Raw genomic sequence first — 15,036 nt, 5'->3', positions numbered from 1 at the left:
CTTTTACTTCTCCTAAATGCACGCCTTTGTTTTCAGCTGAAGTGTGTGTGTGTGTGTGTGTGTGTGTCTGTGTCTGTGTATGCCTGCTGGAGGGGTCTGGAGGAAGCAGCTGCGCATGAGAGCGCGTGCCAGGTCAGGGACACTTGAGCAGAACTGACACCGGGCTATTTCGGACACCCATCTGCGCTGGAGCTACCGTTCCTCCAGGCCTCGCGCGACGGGCAATCTGTTCGCTCTGCTGGCGCCGTGCCAATCTCAGTGCCATCCATCTGTGGCAGGGACTGGCGCTCTCTCTCTGCTCCGCCTGCGCTTTCTGCCTCCTGCATTAGCCAGAGCCAGTGTAGATTTCGCTTATATGGTCGCAGGAACGCGTTCCTATCAGTGAACGAAAGATGCTAACGAATAAATTTAGGCTTATTAGTGCATTATATTAATGAACAGGTCATGGCCTACATATACTACATAGTTATAGCTTTATTATTATATGTGATGCATTATATTGACTAGTATTCTGTGTGAACAAAAAAAAATCAGTGCATATGTATAGTTTTGTTACGTGTGTTAACATGTCTCTGAATCTAAGACGAGACATAGTTTTATTTTTTTTTTTATTATGTTGTGGTAAGACTCTGTAACCTCTCCACATCCATCTGTCTAACTCATAATGATATATATATTTATTATGTATGGGAACTTATTTTGAAAGATAATACCACCCCAAAGTTTATTATTCTCCTATGTCAACACATCCTAAAGTGCTGTATTCCTTTCATACCACAGCAACTTGCCAATAGCTACAATTGTGTAACGTATTAATAAATAACATGTCAAACATTATATCCATTTATAGTTACATTCAGTGTTGTGGAACGTCCATGGGCCAAGTCAGTTATGTTGTAACGGATGTAAACAGTCGCTCCCTGAACAGCCTCTCTTATTTTTCTTACTGTTGAAGTTAATAAGACAAAACAATGCAGCTTGTCATGTTACCAAGAAACAGTCAAGTGTAAAGTACTCTGTCCTGAAGACTTTCCCATGGCGGAAAACTTACTATTATAAAACGCTGCAACTGGAGACTCCTTCCATAAACAAATAAATGTTAGAGTTTTTTTATCTGTTTATTATTAGTTTTCTATTACATGAAGCATCTACCATTCAAATCCCTGTGGATTAGATGTTGCTATAGAAACAATAACCTGTTATTTGAATTGCAGCTTGATTCAAAATCAGAATCAAAAATTCAGCAGCACCATGGTATAAACCGTTTTACAGTAATGACTCGCATTAGGATGAGAATGTAATCCTACACAATTCTAACTCGTCTTTGGCTACACAGTGAGACAGGGTAGGAAGGGCCGTGTTCTTTCATATTGCCCATGAGCCATAACACACACTACATGACCCTATCTGTTTGTTTAGCCAAAGTTCACAGTCAAAACGTGCATGGATTTCAGAAAAACTTTGCCGCCTGACAGAGTCTCCAGAGCTCGGGTTACTGCCTGTGCAGAGTTTCACATGTTCTCCCTGTGTCTTCATGGCTTTTCTTTGGGGTTCTCTGGTTTACTCCCACCTACTAATGAAAACAGTGCTGGCCACACACACAGTCATGGAGAAATGAGCATATACAGCAAATCTGAAAATCCAGAAATTCTGTTTGTCACTCTTTATTGCATCTCCTTCCTGGCACGCTAACGTGGCTTTGACTAAAACCTTTTTTTCAATTTTTGTAGAAGTTTCCATTCAGGTCTGTTTTGCCACAAATGCCAAAGATTCATCAAAACCATGCAGGTTAAAGCTTTACTACTGGATAGGGTGTCCAGCTCTCTGAGTTAAGTTTAATAGCACATGAAACTCAGGGATGTTCCCCAAGTTCGAGCGTTACACATCCTTTTAGTCATTTAAGAGCTGCACTGGCGGTCGGTGTGTTTAGGATGCAGCTACTGCCTGAAGCTAAGCCTCAGTCTCTTCCACTCAAAGCCATTAGCAAGGCCACTACACATACATACGCACACACACACACACACAAAAGCACTCGCAGTGGAAGTGCTCTGATGTTAGTCTCCAGCCTTCCAGATGTGACTCAAATCGTTTTTAAGGGTCTCATGAAGCGGACAGGAGGAGAGAGAGGGAGAGATAGTTTTTCTATGTGCACACTGATGAAGGGCAGCATTAGTTGTTTTTTGAATCTGGTTCTACTTAGTAAATCTCCATCCTGGGCTGCATTTCATAAATTGTCTACATATTTTTCCAGGCAGAGGACTTAACTCGCTCTAATTTTTAACACATGGCTCCTGTCATGTGATATTTTCAAAAACGCTTGCAGACAGAGGTCCCGGCAGTACTATACCGTCATCCTGCCGCCAGGTCTTGCTTGCTTTTTTTTTTAAGGTATAACTAAAGTAATAACTTTTTAAAATTTTATTTATTTATTTATTTATTTATTTTCGGGAGGGAGGGGGTCTTCCTCTTCCCCTTCTACTCTATTTTGCTCTCATTTTATTCCTGTTCTTTTATCGCATAGCTGTGTTTTCAGTTAGTGGGGCCATATATTACTAGCTCACATAGTAAAATAGCATTTCCCTGATGTAAAACATGAGCCTCTTTATTATCTGTCAAAAATTGATTTGGCATTTATAGCTGCAGAGTCTACTCGTCTTAAGATCAGAGGCCGCATGAGCAGAGCAGTCGCTGCCAGCCGATCTGAGACGCACAGTCACATAGGATTGTGGGTAATGAGAGAGGATAGGCCTGCAGTGCTATCTCAAACTCAGTTATAAACCAGAATACCATCTGTTTGCTGGGTCGATTCATGCAGAGATACGTAGAACACTCTGTGTATACCTATTCCCTGTAATATTGGACAATCGAATTAACGTAAAGTGTTTGGGTGGAGTCCAGGTAACAGAATCACTTTTTGGAAATGAAGTAATTGAAAGTATATTGAACCTGTTTATTTTTAAAACTAGGATGATCCATCGTTCTGATTTGGAATTTTCTATAACAGTATGGCTTGGGCAGTAGTGCCGGCTGTAGTTTAAATCATAGGTTTATATTAATTCACTCGTTCTAATACGTTTCTTTAGTAACAACTCATTCGCAAGGACTTATATGACGGATGCATCACATAATTTAAGCCTTTAAGCCTAACAGTAAGTGGAAAGTGTTGTTTAACAGTGAAAAACATATCAACTTGCTGTGGTGAAATTTTCTGTAAAACAAAGTTTAATATTTATGAAAGAAGACTTCAGTCAGTGTTGATATTTTAAGGTAAAGCAGTTCCTTTAAGTTTTCTGCCAAAGAGAAAGTCCTCTGGATAGTCCGCTTTGTGCGTTGTGGTTTCTCACACTGCATTTTTCTTATTATTAGCTTCAAGAAAAAGGAAAAAAGAGAGGCCGATGAAGGGTTATTTATACATTCAACATTAAATGCAACTATAAATAGATAAAAAGTATGACATGTTGTTCTTTAATAAATATAAATGGTTAGAGTTGGAAAATTGCTGCTTTAGGGTGGTAACCCGCATCACACCACCCTGTCACTGATTATTTTCTTATAACAGTACACTTATAATGTTTTATTCCCTACTTGTTTACTTGAATTCACTACCGTCACATGAACTTTAATAAAGTTGTGTGACAATGTGTTACTCCTGGAGTGTGTATAATTCCCAGGCAGAAATGGCTTTGCTTTATTAATGAATGTTTATGAGGCCAAAAAGAATAGTTGGTGCCCCGCTGGTGACCAGACAAAGCCCTGTCTAGGTGTAGAACCATGGTGCATTTCTCTCTCCCTCTCTCTCTCCCTCTCTTTCTTTCTCTCTCTTCACCATCTTCAGTCAGCTGGCATCTGCCAGTGCCAGGAGGCTGAGTGAGTCATTGACTTGAGGGTTGGATGAGTTTCAGATTAGCGTTTGAAAGCACTAATCTCAGTATAAAAGCCCTTTTATTGACAAATGCTCTAATTCTGCCTCTTCAGATAAGAAGTTAGTAAATAAGTATTTGCCGTTTATTCAAAACATGTCGAAAATCGAAAATTGCAGCACAGCTTGTAGTGTAATTACAAAATTTTTTTGAATACGTTAGAGAGGTCGAAGATTACAGCACAAGCCGCCTATATTTTCATTTATGTGAGATCTGGTGCAAGGTCTTATGCATACAAATCTGACAAAAGATTTTTTTTTTTTTTTCGTTTTGCCTAGCAACAAGATTCAGCACAAATCTCTGAGATTTTAACAGAAGCATAACATTGACTATGAATCAGTTTTACTGTTCCTCAACACTTGTTTTCTTCTTCTGTACTTAAAGCCAGTAAGGCCTTATTTCAACAGATGTTTAAAACAGACGTTGCTATAAATCCATTTTGTAGAAGAAGAGGAAGGAGAAATGAGAGGGACTTCCGTTCTTATCTGCTGCATCTGTTTTATTGGTCAGCTTCTTTTATTTTTCAGACTGGGTCATTATTTTGCCTATCAGCTGATGTTTTTTTTTTTTTTGTGGTTAAAATTTACGTCAGAGTGGCAGCATATGCATGTTAGACTACATTATAGAGCTGTTACGATGCCCGATGTGTTACCAATGATACCTTCTAACCAATGATATGGGGTTTTGAGAGAAATTATCGGAAACATTTGAGCCCTGTTCTTGCATTTTTGTTTTACTATACTTAACAATAATACCATATGGCTGCATGAGGGATGTAACCAAATACAAATGCGTTATTCTGAATGAAATAATAATGTGTTCTAAACAAATACAAATACAGTTATAAATAGGAGGTGCATTATATATTTTTTTTTTTTTTAAAAGCTTGAGCTTAAGGTTTACAGAGCATCTGGTTGAGAACAGAGATGTGCATTGGAACTGGGATCTTACAGGGTGCAAAACAAAAAAGTCACGCAAGCAGGAAGTTTTTACTTTCATGTGGGTGAAGCGAGCAGTTAGATATGAAGCTTGTGAAAAAAAACAAAGACCATATTCATTACCATGATAGTGCATTTATTCATTTGTCCTTAGTGTTTTCTAGTGTTTCTGGAGGCGTAGTGGTAGGGTGCATATTAATTCAAAACAGATAGAAAGAATATTTTGAGCACTAAACAGATGGAGATACAGATAGTGGCAATGCACTACCCCCCTAGTCTGAATGGTGCTTTGGGCTTTAACATGGAAACAAGCTGCATTAATGGCAACACCATTGGTATTTTTCGTGCTCCTATTAGCAAGATTTATGAACATTATATGATGAACACCTCAGTAGAAATTGGCGAGGGAATTAAAGCAGGAGGGCTCTTTAAATATTAAAGCGGCCAGGTTGGGTTGGTAACTCTTGAGTGAGCACAGGCTTCTGAAGGTCCCCTCAGCGCTCACGTCATTTGATGGGATGGAATGAAACGACGGCACACCACCTGGTGCCGGCCAAGCGAAGCTCAGAAAACAAGAGCGCCTGGAAAAGCAAGGGGCTCAGGGAGTGAGAGAGAGAGAGGGAGGGGGGTCGGAGGGAGAGGGGGGATGAGGTGGGATGTAAAGTTAGATAGAGGTTCGAGGGGATACGGCTCTGCTGTAGGGAGAGTGAGAGCAATAAGCATGAGGATTGAGCTCCAGGACGACAGAGGACGTTCATACATCTTCTCTGACAAGCAGAAGGAGTTTGATAGGCTGGTCTTCCATCTGGCAGAGATGATTGCACGGTGCACAGACATGCACAGGTTCATAATGTATTTAGGAGAGCGGAGAGCAATGCTTGCATACCAATGCAAGCCTCGCAGCTTTACCGTGAGCTTCTATTACTCAAAACAGCATCTGAATTCCAATGAAGCCTGACGTTCCTCACACATTCCTGAGCATCTCTGGATAGTCCAAATTAGCCATCTTGTAAACTGACATTATTGTTTGATCATCTTTCTGTACCCTACAATACACAATGCAATGCACTAAGGTATACATTCTGGCTGGACAGGCACTGTTGTTGTCATGTAGTCTCCTTTATTGGCTCAGCTTATTTATTTGCTGTTGTATGAAGCATTTCATCTTCTCTTTCCTCTCCCACCACCTGACTTCCCTTTGGTTCCCTCTGGGAGCTGAACTGCTGCAATCTTGTCACCATTAGTGTGCAGTCAACTGGCTTTCTGTGTCTGTTGTGTGTCGTGCTTTTTGCATCAGTGAGAAGCAAACGGGGCTGTGTTCTGAAGAACACAGACTCTCTTTTGGAGAACTTCCCCTGGAGAAACTCTCACTGACCTGTGTAGTAGTGTATAGAACTGCACAAGTTTCTGGCTATGACAGGCATCAGAGAAAGCGTGTGTTCAATCTCAGCACAGCAGATCTCAGTAAGATTCTCACAGGCAGTCCTAATATAAGTCAGTATTTTCCCTGCAGATTAGATTTTATGAAGATTTGGAAAAGTGAGTGTCAGAACTGCAGTGCAGGAGGATAAATCTAGTTTCATTTTAACTCTTAAAATTAAAATGTAGTTACAAGGAACTGGCTCCGCTGCTATATTAAACCCATTTCTGGATCTCTCCGCACGATTGCTTGACATATTATTTTACAGACGTTTTCATATGCATTGAGCGAATTGATGGGTGTACTTTATATTTTATTCATGAACTTTTTCATTCCGTACTCGATGCGCGCAAACAGTGCCGTCACTGCAGTGAGTGATGTAACAGATATGCAACTGGCAAAGCATTCGATATCAGACCAAGAAAAGCAGACCTCGGCTGGGCTTTGGATGTTCATGCTGGAGGAAGAAAAAAACAAGTGGTTATATAAAAGGGACCAGATCAGCCTGGTTGGTGGAGGATGATGAAACTGAAGGCACGGGTTTCGAGCAGTGGGATGTGTATGTGCGTGTGTTTATATCCAGAGTTAGTAAATCTAGCCAGATTCTTTGCATAAGTAAACATGCAACTGCTCATTTAAATAAATATTCTGAAAAAAGTTGATGTATAGCTTCACATTCTTCATTCAAGTTGAAGTGGAAATGGATAAACTCTTAAATTTACTTCAGTTATGAATGTACAAGAAAGATTCATTTTAAAAAAAGCCTCAAATCATACTCATTTTAACTACTGATGATAAATTAGTGCCCCTTTCACCAATGAACTAACAACAGCATTATTGCTAATCTCTCAGAATGTTAGCTAGCATGTTACTACTCTGACCACACAGCTAGCTAACATTCGAGTGATAATGAGTTAACTAAAACTAACTTACAAAAGCTTTATTGTTAATCTTTCAAATGTTATCTAGCATGCTACTACTCTGACCAACATTTAAGAGATTAAGAATTAGCTAAGGCTAACTAAGAACACCTTTATTCCTAATCTCTCACGTTAGCTAGCATGATCATACCTCTGAAGTATAATGCTAATTGCTAGCTGTCATTATACTGCCTTGATAAATATGCAGTATGTATATATTTACTTATTTACTGGTATTAGGTTTTATTTTCACTGTCACACCTCTTAAGATTAGATTTGGTTAGATTTGTTAGAGATTTAGATCTCCTTGAAGCTGTCTGATGCTAAAAAGTCACTGTATGATTTTATGACTATATGATTATCGAGAAATGTAGTGAAGTAATGCAGTGTAGTTTTTTGAAAATGTAATGAGTAGAAAATGAGGATTTTTATAAACTCAGTAAGTGAAAGTTTTTTAAAAACAAACCTAATTACAGTAACAAAGTAATTTTAGTTTAGTTAACTTTGTTATCCATTCTTATATTTATTTCCTTTCTAATGCCACCTCCCTTGTGTGATATTCAAACACACATATTCAGTTATGTGGTTCTTCCACTTTCATGGCGTATCCAAAGCCATATCCAATCCAGCAGCTCAAATCCTGTTATGATAATCATTCAGTAGCATACACACAGCTGCTCTCTGATTCCCATCCACACACAACTGTGAGAGGCTGATAGCAAACACAGCAGATGTTCTGGAACATTCTTTCACATCTTACTGCTGTGAGAGATGAGGAAATGTGTGCACTTGGGCTACAGCATACCCATATGTATAGCAGAATTCACTAAATATACAGGTATGACCAGATACTGTGATACAGTAATCATACAGTAGTTAATGATACGGCTGTAGGTAATGACATTACAGAACATGAGCAGTGCATTCTCGATATCTTTCATTTTACGGAACAAACTTTTATACATTGTACTTGTATCCAGCATATCTCAAAAGGGTTTTATTTACCTCTGACTACTACAAAGCTCTGACACTAGAGACTCATTATAAAAATGCTAAATAAACATCTCCTCACAGAAAGCCTCACCTTACCAACAATTACGTTTTTTAATCAGTTTATGTGGAGCGTCTTTCATACAAGTCCATGACTAAGTTGTTATTACAGAAATGATAATGTATTAGAATGAGCACATTAATATTGCTGCTATAGAAATTTAATCAACACCTTTTGACCAATCAGAATTGAGCATTTAAACGCAGCGTGGTATACATTTTTTTTTACGCTGCTGCCACCCACTTTAGAAACTGTGTACTTGTAAACAGACACAGTGCTAAATTGAACGCTCTGATATTCCATTGCTGCAGTGATTTTTTTTTTTTCTATAAAATTTCACGACAAAGTATAATAGAAAATGTCTCAGGAGGGTTTTAGGGCTTCACAAGATCAATGTCTGCTTCGGATAGATTCTTTTCTGTCTTTGCTGTTTGGGATGCCATTGCAAAATGCTCTCTTTTTGGAAACCAATAGCTCTTGAATGCACCATTTACTGGCACTCACTGCTCATGACAAATGACAGGGCATGGAGTGAGGATGCGGCTGTTTGCGATTTCTGTGGCTCTGCTCACTGTGGTGGTTAATGGCGATCTGTATTACTCTGGTGCTGTTTTGAGAAGCAATAAAAGACCTCGGCATGAGGAAAATGGAAAGCACTCTAACGGCCTTGCTGGAAGTCGCATTAAATTTCCTCACTGCATCTATGGTCCTCGCAGACCACCTAATATTCATTTGTGTGGCACATGCCACTGTTTCCCATTCCGAAAGGCAAAGCAACGGGAAAAACCAACAAACTCTGCATGTTAACTTCATGCTGATTACCTCTATGAAGTGTATGACTCAAGTTTAGTTTTTTGAGCCTGTTTACATTTTTTTTTTTTTGCAAGAAACAACCTTTAGCAGCATTATAGACATGTTTTCTGATATTACTGACATCATACCTGCGTCAGTGCGTATGCACTCGTCTTATTGGTCAAGCATTAAACCAGAATTTTCTAGTAAGGTAAGAATGAGTCATATCATTACTGTAGCCTGGTCTTTGCGCATATTTTGACGCACGGTCCTGACGCACATATTCTATGTCCTTTTTTCTGTTCCATTCTTGACTCTAAAAAAAGCATGCATTGTAAGCAGGGATGCCAGGTCTCAGCAAAATTTTCCTACATCTCAAAAATGCATAGAAAGACCCAAATCTAGCCCAAAAAATTCAGCCACTGGAAAAGGAAGCCATGTTTTCCTTGTGTTTCATTTTTTGCATGAGAGACAAGGTCACTGTGGTGCGCACACATTTCTAATTTTCAGTATCTGCAGTATGTTTTTTGTCATCGCCTGGAATGGATATTATCCAATCCATCATCCTCTTTCTCTCTCCCAATCTTTGTAATATTTACTTCCATATTTAGACCACTAACCTGGCATTCTGATGGTAAAAATATCTTGGCAGCTGCAGACTATTTTTAAACTAGCCGAAAAACCACCAGCCGGAGACTTGCTTTTCCCGCCCACAACCTCTTTCCAAAACTAGCCCAATTAGACGTAAAAACTGTGACCCTGGCAACCCTGATTGTGAGCATGGGTAATATTTAATCCCTCTGAGATGAAGTACTAAATCTTGAGTGTGTTAAAGATATGTCTAGCTAAAGTGCCAATGTCATTTTATATTTATATTTTTGCCCCATGTGTTAAGGTTGGGTTAAGGTATTTATTAGTGTGTGTGTGTGTGTGTGTGTGTGTGTGTGTGTGTTGAATGTCGGGTGTGTAGATTAAAGCTTAACCCATTACTTTATCATCCATCTCTGTCAGGCAGAGAGCAGGGATGAGTCTCAGATGCTTCAGGCTTGCATTTCTGTCCTCCACTCTGCAACTCAGCCATAACATTGATCCATAACGTTAACCTCCAATTAGACTCATGGAAGCAAAAGCAGCCATTCAAGTTTTGAGAATGTATACAGTCTCGGAAAATCATCTTTATCTTATAAATCTTTCGATGAGACATTGTTCACACAAGCTGATGGTGTTATTGAGACCATGTGCATTCGACATGTTTCTTTTATTAATCCGATGCCTACAGCAGCACCACTATAGACATCATAGAGAGCATTAGTCATGTTTTTAACATTTACAACACAAATGTTTGGCTACAGGATTTGAAAATTTGTTAAATTAAAATCCAGTGCTGCATCATGTCTTTCGCTACTTCAACCAGGATCTTTTGCCTCACAACTGCCAAGAGGACCTTATTTGATCCATGCCTGGTTTCCAATAGAATATCTGAGTTCCAAGTTAAATTTTCATTTTTTCACATCAGATTATTCTGGACTTCTGTGGAAACAAGCACAACAGCACCACCAATGGTAATAAGAAAAATACACAATGGTATTTAGAAGTGAGGCTGGGACTGATTTCTTTCTAGCCCAGACTGTAGATTTATGCAGCATATTGTCCAATGAATATACAGATTACACAAAAGGATAGATGACAGAACTGTACGTTAGTGTTTGTTTGTTTTTTTCATTAAAGCTACAGGCTTTTTGTTTACCATGTTTGATATTTGGAAGAAACATGTCATGAACCCAGTAGAGCATTAAGAACTTGAAACACTCCCATCTAATATCACAGGCATTTGTCATTGTTCTTTACATATTGCAGCAAAATTGGGTTAAACGTTTTCCTCCACTTGCTGTATTTAATAATATTTACCCAACTGGAAAGCAGTCTCCATTTCATCAGTGCCCAGATGCCTGTTTTCTGTGGACAGAGTGCAAATGAGTGAAAGAAAGATGGTCAAGAAGATTTGCAGTACTGTTTTTACTGCTGAAACCACATAGAAAGAATCGGGAGGTTTATGAAAAAAGAGGTATGGGTCAGATTAAATGTACAAACACACACATGTGTCTAGGAAATGGTAGCCATGTGGAGTGGAAATTCCCACCTTCTTTATCTCTTCTGCATTGGCAAGGGTCCTAAAAGAATGGCTTGTCTTTGTAAAAGAGAGCGCTAATCACCCCCAGGGCCCTTGGCTTAGACTTTACACATGCAAAAAATAAGCTCTGCTTTTCATTAACTTTATGGGTCTTCATAAGAACTTGAAGACACTATTAATTTTGTCTGTATGACTTGTTCCTTCGCTTAGAAGGCATCAAGGGCATGTTTGGTTAAAAAAAAAAATCAACCAAGTATTTTTTTTTTTATAATGTACAACTGGAATTTATTATCTAGGCCAATTCTTGCTGGAATTTATGATGTCATGTGTAATTTGGACTGTCTGGAAAGTCTTCAGTCCAGATGTGCGTGCTTCTAAGTTGCCTGATTAGGATTTCTGTTCTGGCATGAGGCTTCAGTTTGATCAGACAACAAAGTTGTCTAAAGCTACAGCTAATCAGTCTGTTGACTGATTCTTACATAGCTGAAAAAATGTCAAGTTTGCTGGTATAACACACACTTTAGGCTCTGTATGTGACATCATCCAAATGAACAGGTCTTGACTAACACAGACATCATAGGATTTAGGGCTGCATGATATGGAAAAACTCAGTATGTGAGAAAGATGAATATGACAAAATGAAATACAGTAAATTAAGACTAATTTACTTTAATGTGTCTGATTGCTGATGGGATTGCTGTTTTTGCTTTTTTTTAAGGACTATTCATCAATGATGCACTAATAGCTTAAAATAATAAGGTCGAATTCTAAAAGACTTCCTAAGGTGTTGTGCACCCTACATAGTGCACTACATCTAGTCCAGACCACTTTAGATTTTCTCGCAGGAAAAAAATGTCAGAACAAAGCTGCCACAAAAGTACATTTCGGTCAAGTTGAGCAAGAGTAAAAACTATACTTAGAGATACTTGTTTAAAAAGTTTCTTATTTAAATGTAAAGAAGACTCTACTGTCCGATCCATTTTACGAAACAAGCCTACTAGAGAGGTGGACATTTCATTTAATCAAACTACAGATGTACCTCCACTATCCAGTACCAGTTGCTGATTCAGCCACACAACACTCATCTTTATTTAGTCTAATAGCTAATAATGTTGTGTTTGGCTGTTCATGTGTTTTAGCGCTGCATTCCTCCACTAAAGACCTGATTAAGTAAAGCAGCTTTTTGACAATATCTTGTATGAAAAGCTTTATACAGTTTGAATAAAGAAATTGATTTGAAGTCTACAACGTGAGAGCTGCTCTGCTGTGTGTGGAACAGCGTTTAATCAGCGCTATTATTATTATTCCCTACTTTTAATCTGTTTGTTTATCATAGTCCTCCATAATGATTTCACTCACATTGTGATAAATAATAAAAACATGGTTAATCAAGCAGCTCTAATTGGCTTCTATCGCTAATTAAAGAGTGAGCCATACAATAGGCTAAGGCTTATTGGGTTGTCACCTTGCTTGTGTGTCTTGCAGCCATCGTTCCCACTTTGTTCACCTGAATTTCAAAAAGAAAGAAGCAATTTTAGCGCTCGTAAGTAAAATAGAAGAAAAGATATGACTGCAGATATCTGTATAAAGTCCTCATTCGCAACTCCATACATTTTGAATTCAGTTGGAATACTAAATATCATACTATGTTGCTATTTGACAGGTATAAGCCCATGTTCCATTGATGTGGTTACCTTTCTAGATGTTGTTCAATCGCAGGGCAGCGTACTCACTATCTTAGCTTCCATAGAGTTATTATTTCTCCTAGTTGTCAAAAATAGGAACTGCAACAAACACTAATAGAGGTCCATTCTGATCATCTTAATCTGAACCACTCTGTTTTAATGAGTTGCCAGAATGCCACTGTGAGATCATGGGGGACCATCCACACGCCCCAGTGTTCTCACACACACCGTCCTGACTGTGGGAAGAGCATGTGTCTGGAACATGTAGCGACCACCCTGATTCCAGCTGTCATATGTGCGTCTCCTCCTTCAGATAGTAGTGAGGAGGCCTTCCTTCTCTTTCTACTCCCTTCTGTTTGCTGTTACGCCCCTTACTTCCTTCTTACACAACGTTCGATGTGGCTGTTTGATAACACTGTTTGCTTATACAGTATCAAGCTTTGCTATATAGCAGCCATTAACTGCAGGTCGTGATCACCATATGTGGCACAGGGCAAAGCCTTCCTCTCTTTCAAGATAAAAATACATAAAATTTGCATTTTTGCCATCCATATTGTCTTATTTGCTGATTTCTTTCTAGCTCAGGTTATAGATTTATGTTAAACTTTCATGTGCATTGAGGCTAATTTATTTAACCGCTAATGAACTGTTTTGGTTTAGTGACCTCTAGTCTTTGCACACAAGTGTAATTTTTTTCTGAAATTCCTGTATACATCTGGTTGTCCTCCAGTAAGAGGATAATTTGTACGTACCAGAGACAAGACCTGTGTCCAAACCAGAAGGGCCTGATGTCTTGCTGTCTCATGAGTCTATGTCTTAGAAAGCAGTGCTTAAATAGCTACAAAAGTACCTCTAAGCAAGTGGTTTGAGATACCTGCATATGCTAACGTTTACTAGTAATTACCTAACTATTAGAGATAACAGAGTGAATATCCTGTGACTACTCCAGCTGTTCTTTGTCAGAAGTGAAATCTTAATTCAAAGCAGTTACAAATAGTTTAATGTACATTTAGCCATTATTTTCCACCATTTTCTTTTAGACTTCCTGCTTCACCCGGATTATGGGATACACTGAGCATCTACTTTTCCCTGGGAATCCCAGATGTTTTTACCTTTGGCCTAATTTACTTAAAATCTGGATTTTGGTTTCTGATTTTTTTTAAAAATATACACTCCATGCCTACTTGACTGTCCGAATGGGCAGCGTTTATTACATTTTGCACACACTGAAGGAAGAAGAGAATGGTGAAGAAGACTGAGCAGCTGGTCTTTGAGCACTCAGCAGGCTGAATTCTGTGTGTGTTAGTTACAGGAGCTCAGGTGTACAGGAGATCATCGAGGTCTCACCAGAACTGCTCCACTTTCATTTTCTTAGATTTCTTGTTTCGTGCATATCCATCATTTTCCCCGTCTCTCCTCATGGGTGGTTCATCAGTCATGTCTAACTATCGACAAATAAGACATGTGCTTGTTTGTGTCTCCTTGCAGATCGCACTGAGAAGCCCTCCACCATGCCCGACTCGCCCGCCGATGTGAAAGCACAGCCCAGGTTAACTCCGCCCACCATGCCTCCGCCACCCGGCACACAGGGAGCCCCCAGGACCAGCTCGTTCACTCCCACAACACGTGAGTATCACACACACACGCACACACATACCTCATAGTATCTTATATGTACAGTAAGATATACACAGGAAAGCGCACACTACACAGTAACTGCACAAAACAGCTGTTGAGACAGAGACAGAGTAATCGGTGTGATCTGAGCTCCGCTGTGCTGTCAGCGCATCTAACACACTTCCTCTTCACTGCCGGATCCCTAAAACACAGATCACTTGGACTCTGCAATTAGCACTTATACAAAAAAAAGAAAAAGAAAAATACACACGCAAGCTTGCACCGAATGAATGAGGAGCCTTTTAAAAGCAGATTCTAATTACACATGCTGAAGGTTTAACAAAGCGAGCGCTTTGATTCCCCACCACCACCACACACACACCCTCCCGTTGTAATTGTTAGCAGATGCAGCTGAAGTATCTCATTTCTGTGCTGCTGGAGAGAGGCCACAGCCTAATCTCATTAGTGAGACGTTGACGCCGTGGCCCGTATGGTTCGCATCATCATTCGACCACATGTATTCGCCGCTGCTACATTTCATATGGCTGATGTGCGCTACATG

General features: G+C 39.3%; 1 protein-coding gene across 2 annotated transcripts in view; it reads left to right on the top strand.

The window, feature by feature from the left end:
• Nucleotides 1–15,036, top strand: part of runx1t1 (RUNX1 partner transcriptional co-repressor 1) — a 57,033-nt gene that overhangs the window by 18,220 nt on the left and 23,777 nt on the right. For both annotated transcript variants that reach the window (XM_053231409.1, XM_034301689.2), the window contains exon 2: nucleotides 14,346–14,483. In XM_053231409.1, the coding sequence (XP_053087384.1) occupies nucleotides 14,346–14,483 (138 nt within the window). The remainder of the gene's footprint in view (nucleotides 1–14,345; nucleotides 14,484–15,036) is intronic.

The sequence above is a fragment of the Pangasianodon hypophthalmus genome, chromosome 29 (genome assembly GCF_027358585.1).
Source record: "Pangasianodon hypophthalmus isolate fPanHyp1 chromosome 29, fPanHyp1.pri, whole genome shotgun sequence".
Lineage (NCBI taxonomy): Eukaryota > Metazoa > Chordata > Actinopteri > Siluriformes > Pangasiidae > Pangasianodon > Pangasianodon hypophthalmus.
The sequence above is the reverse complement of the archived record's forward strand: the minus strand, read 5'-3'. Positions and strand labels throughout refer to the sequence as shown.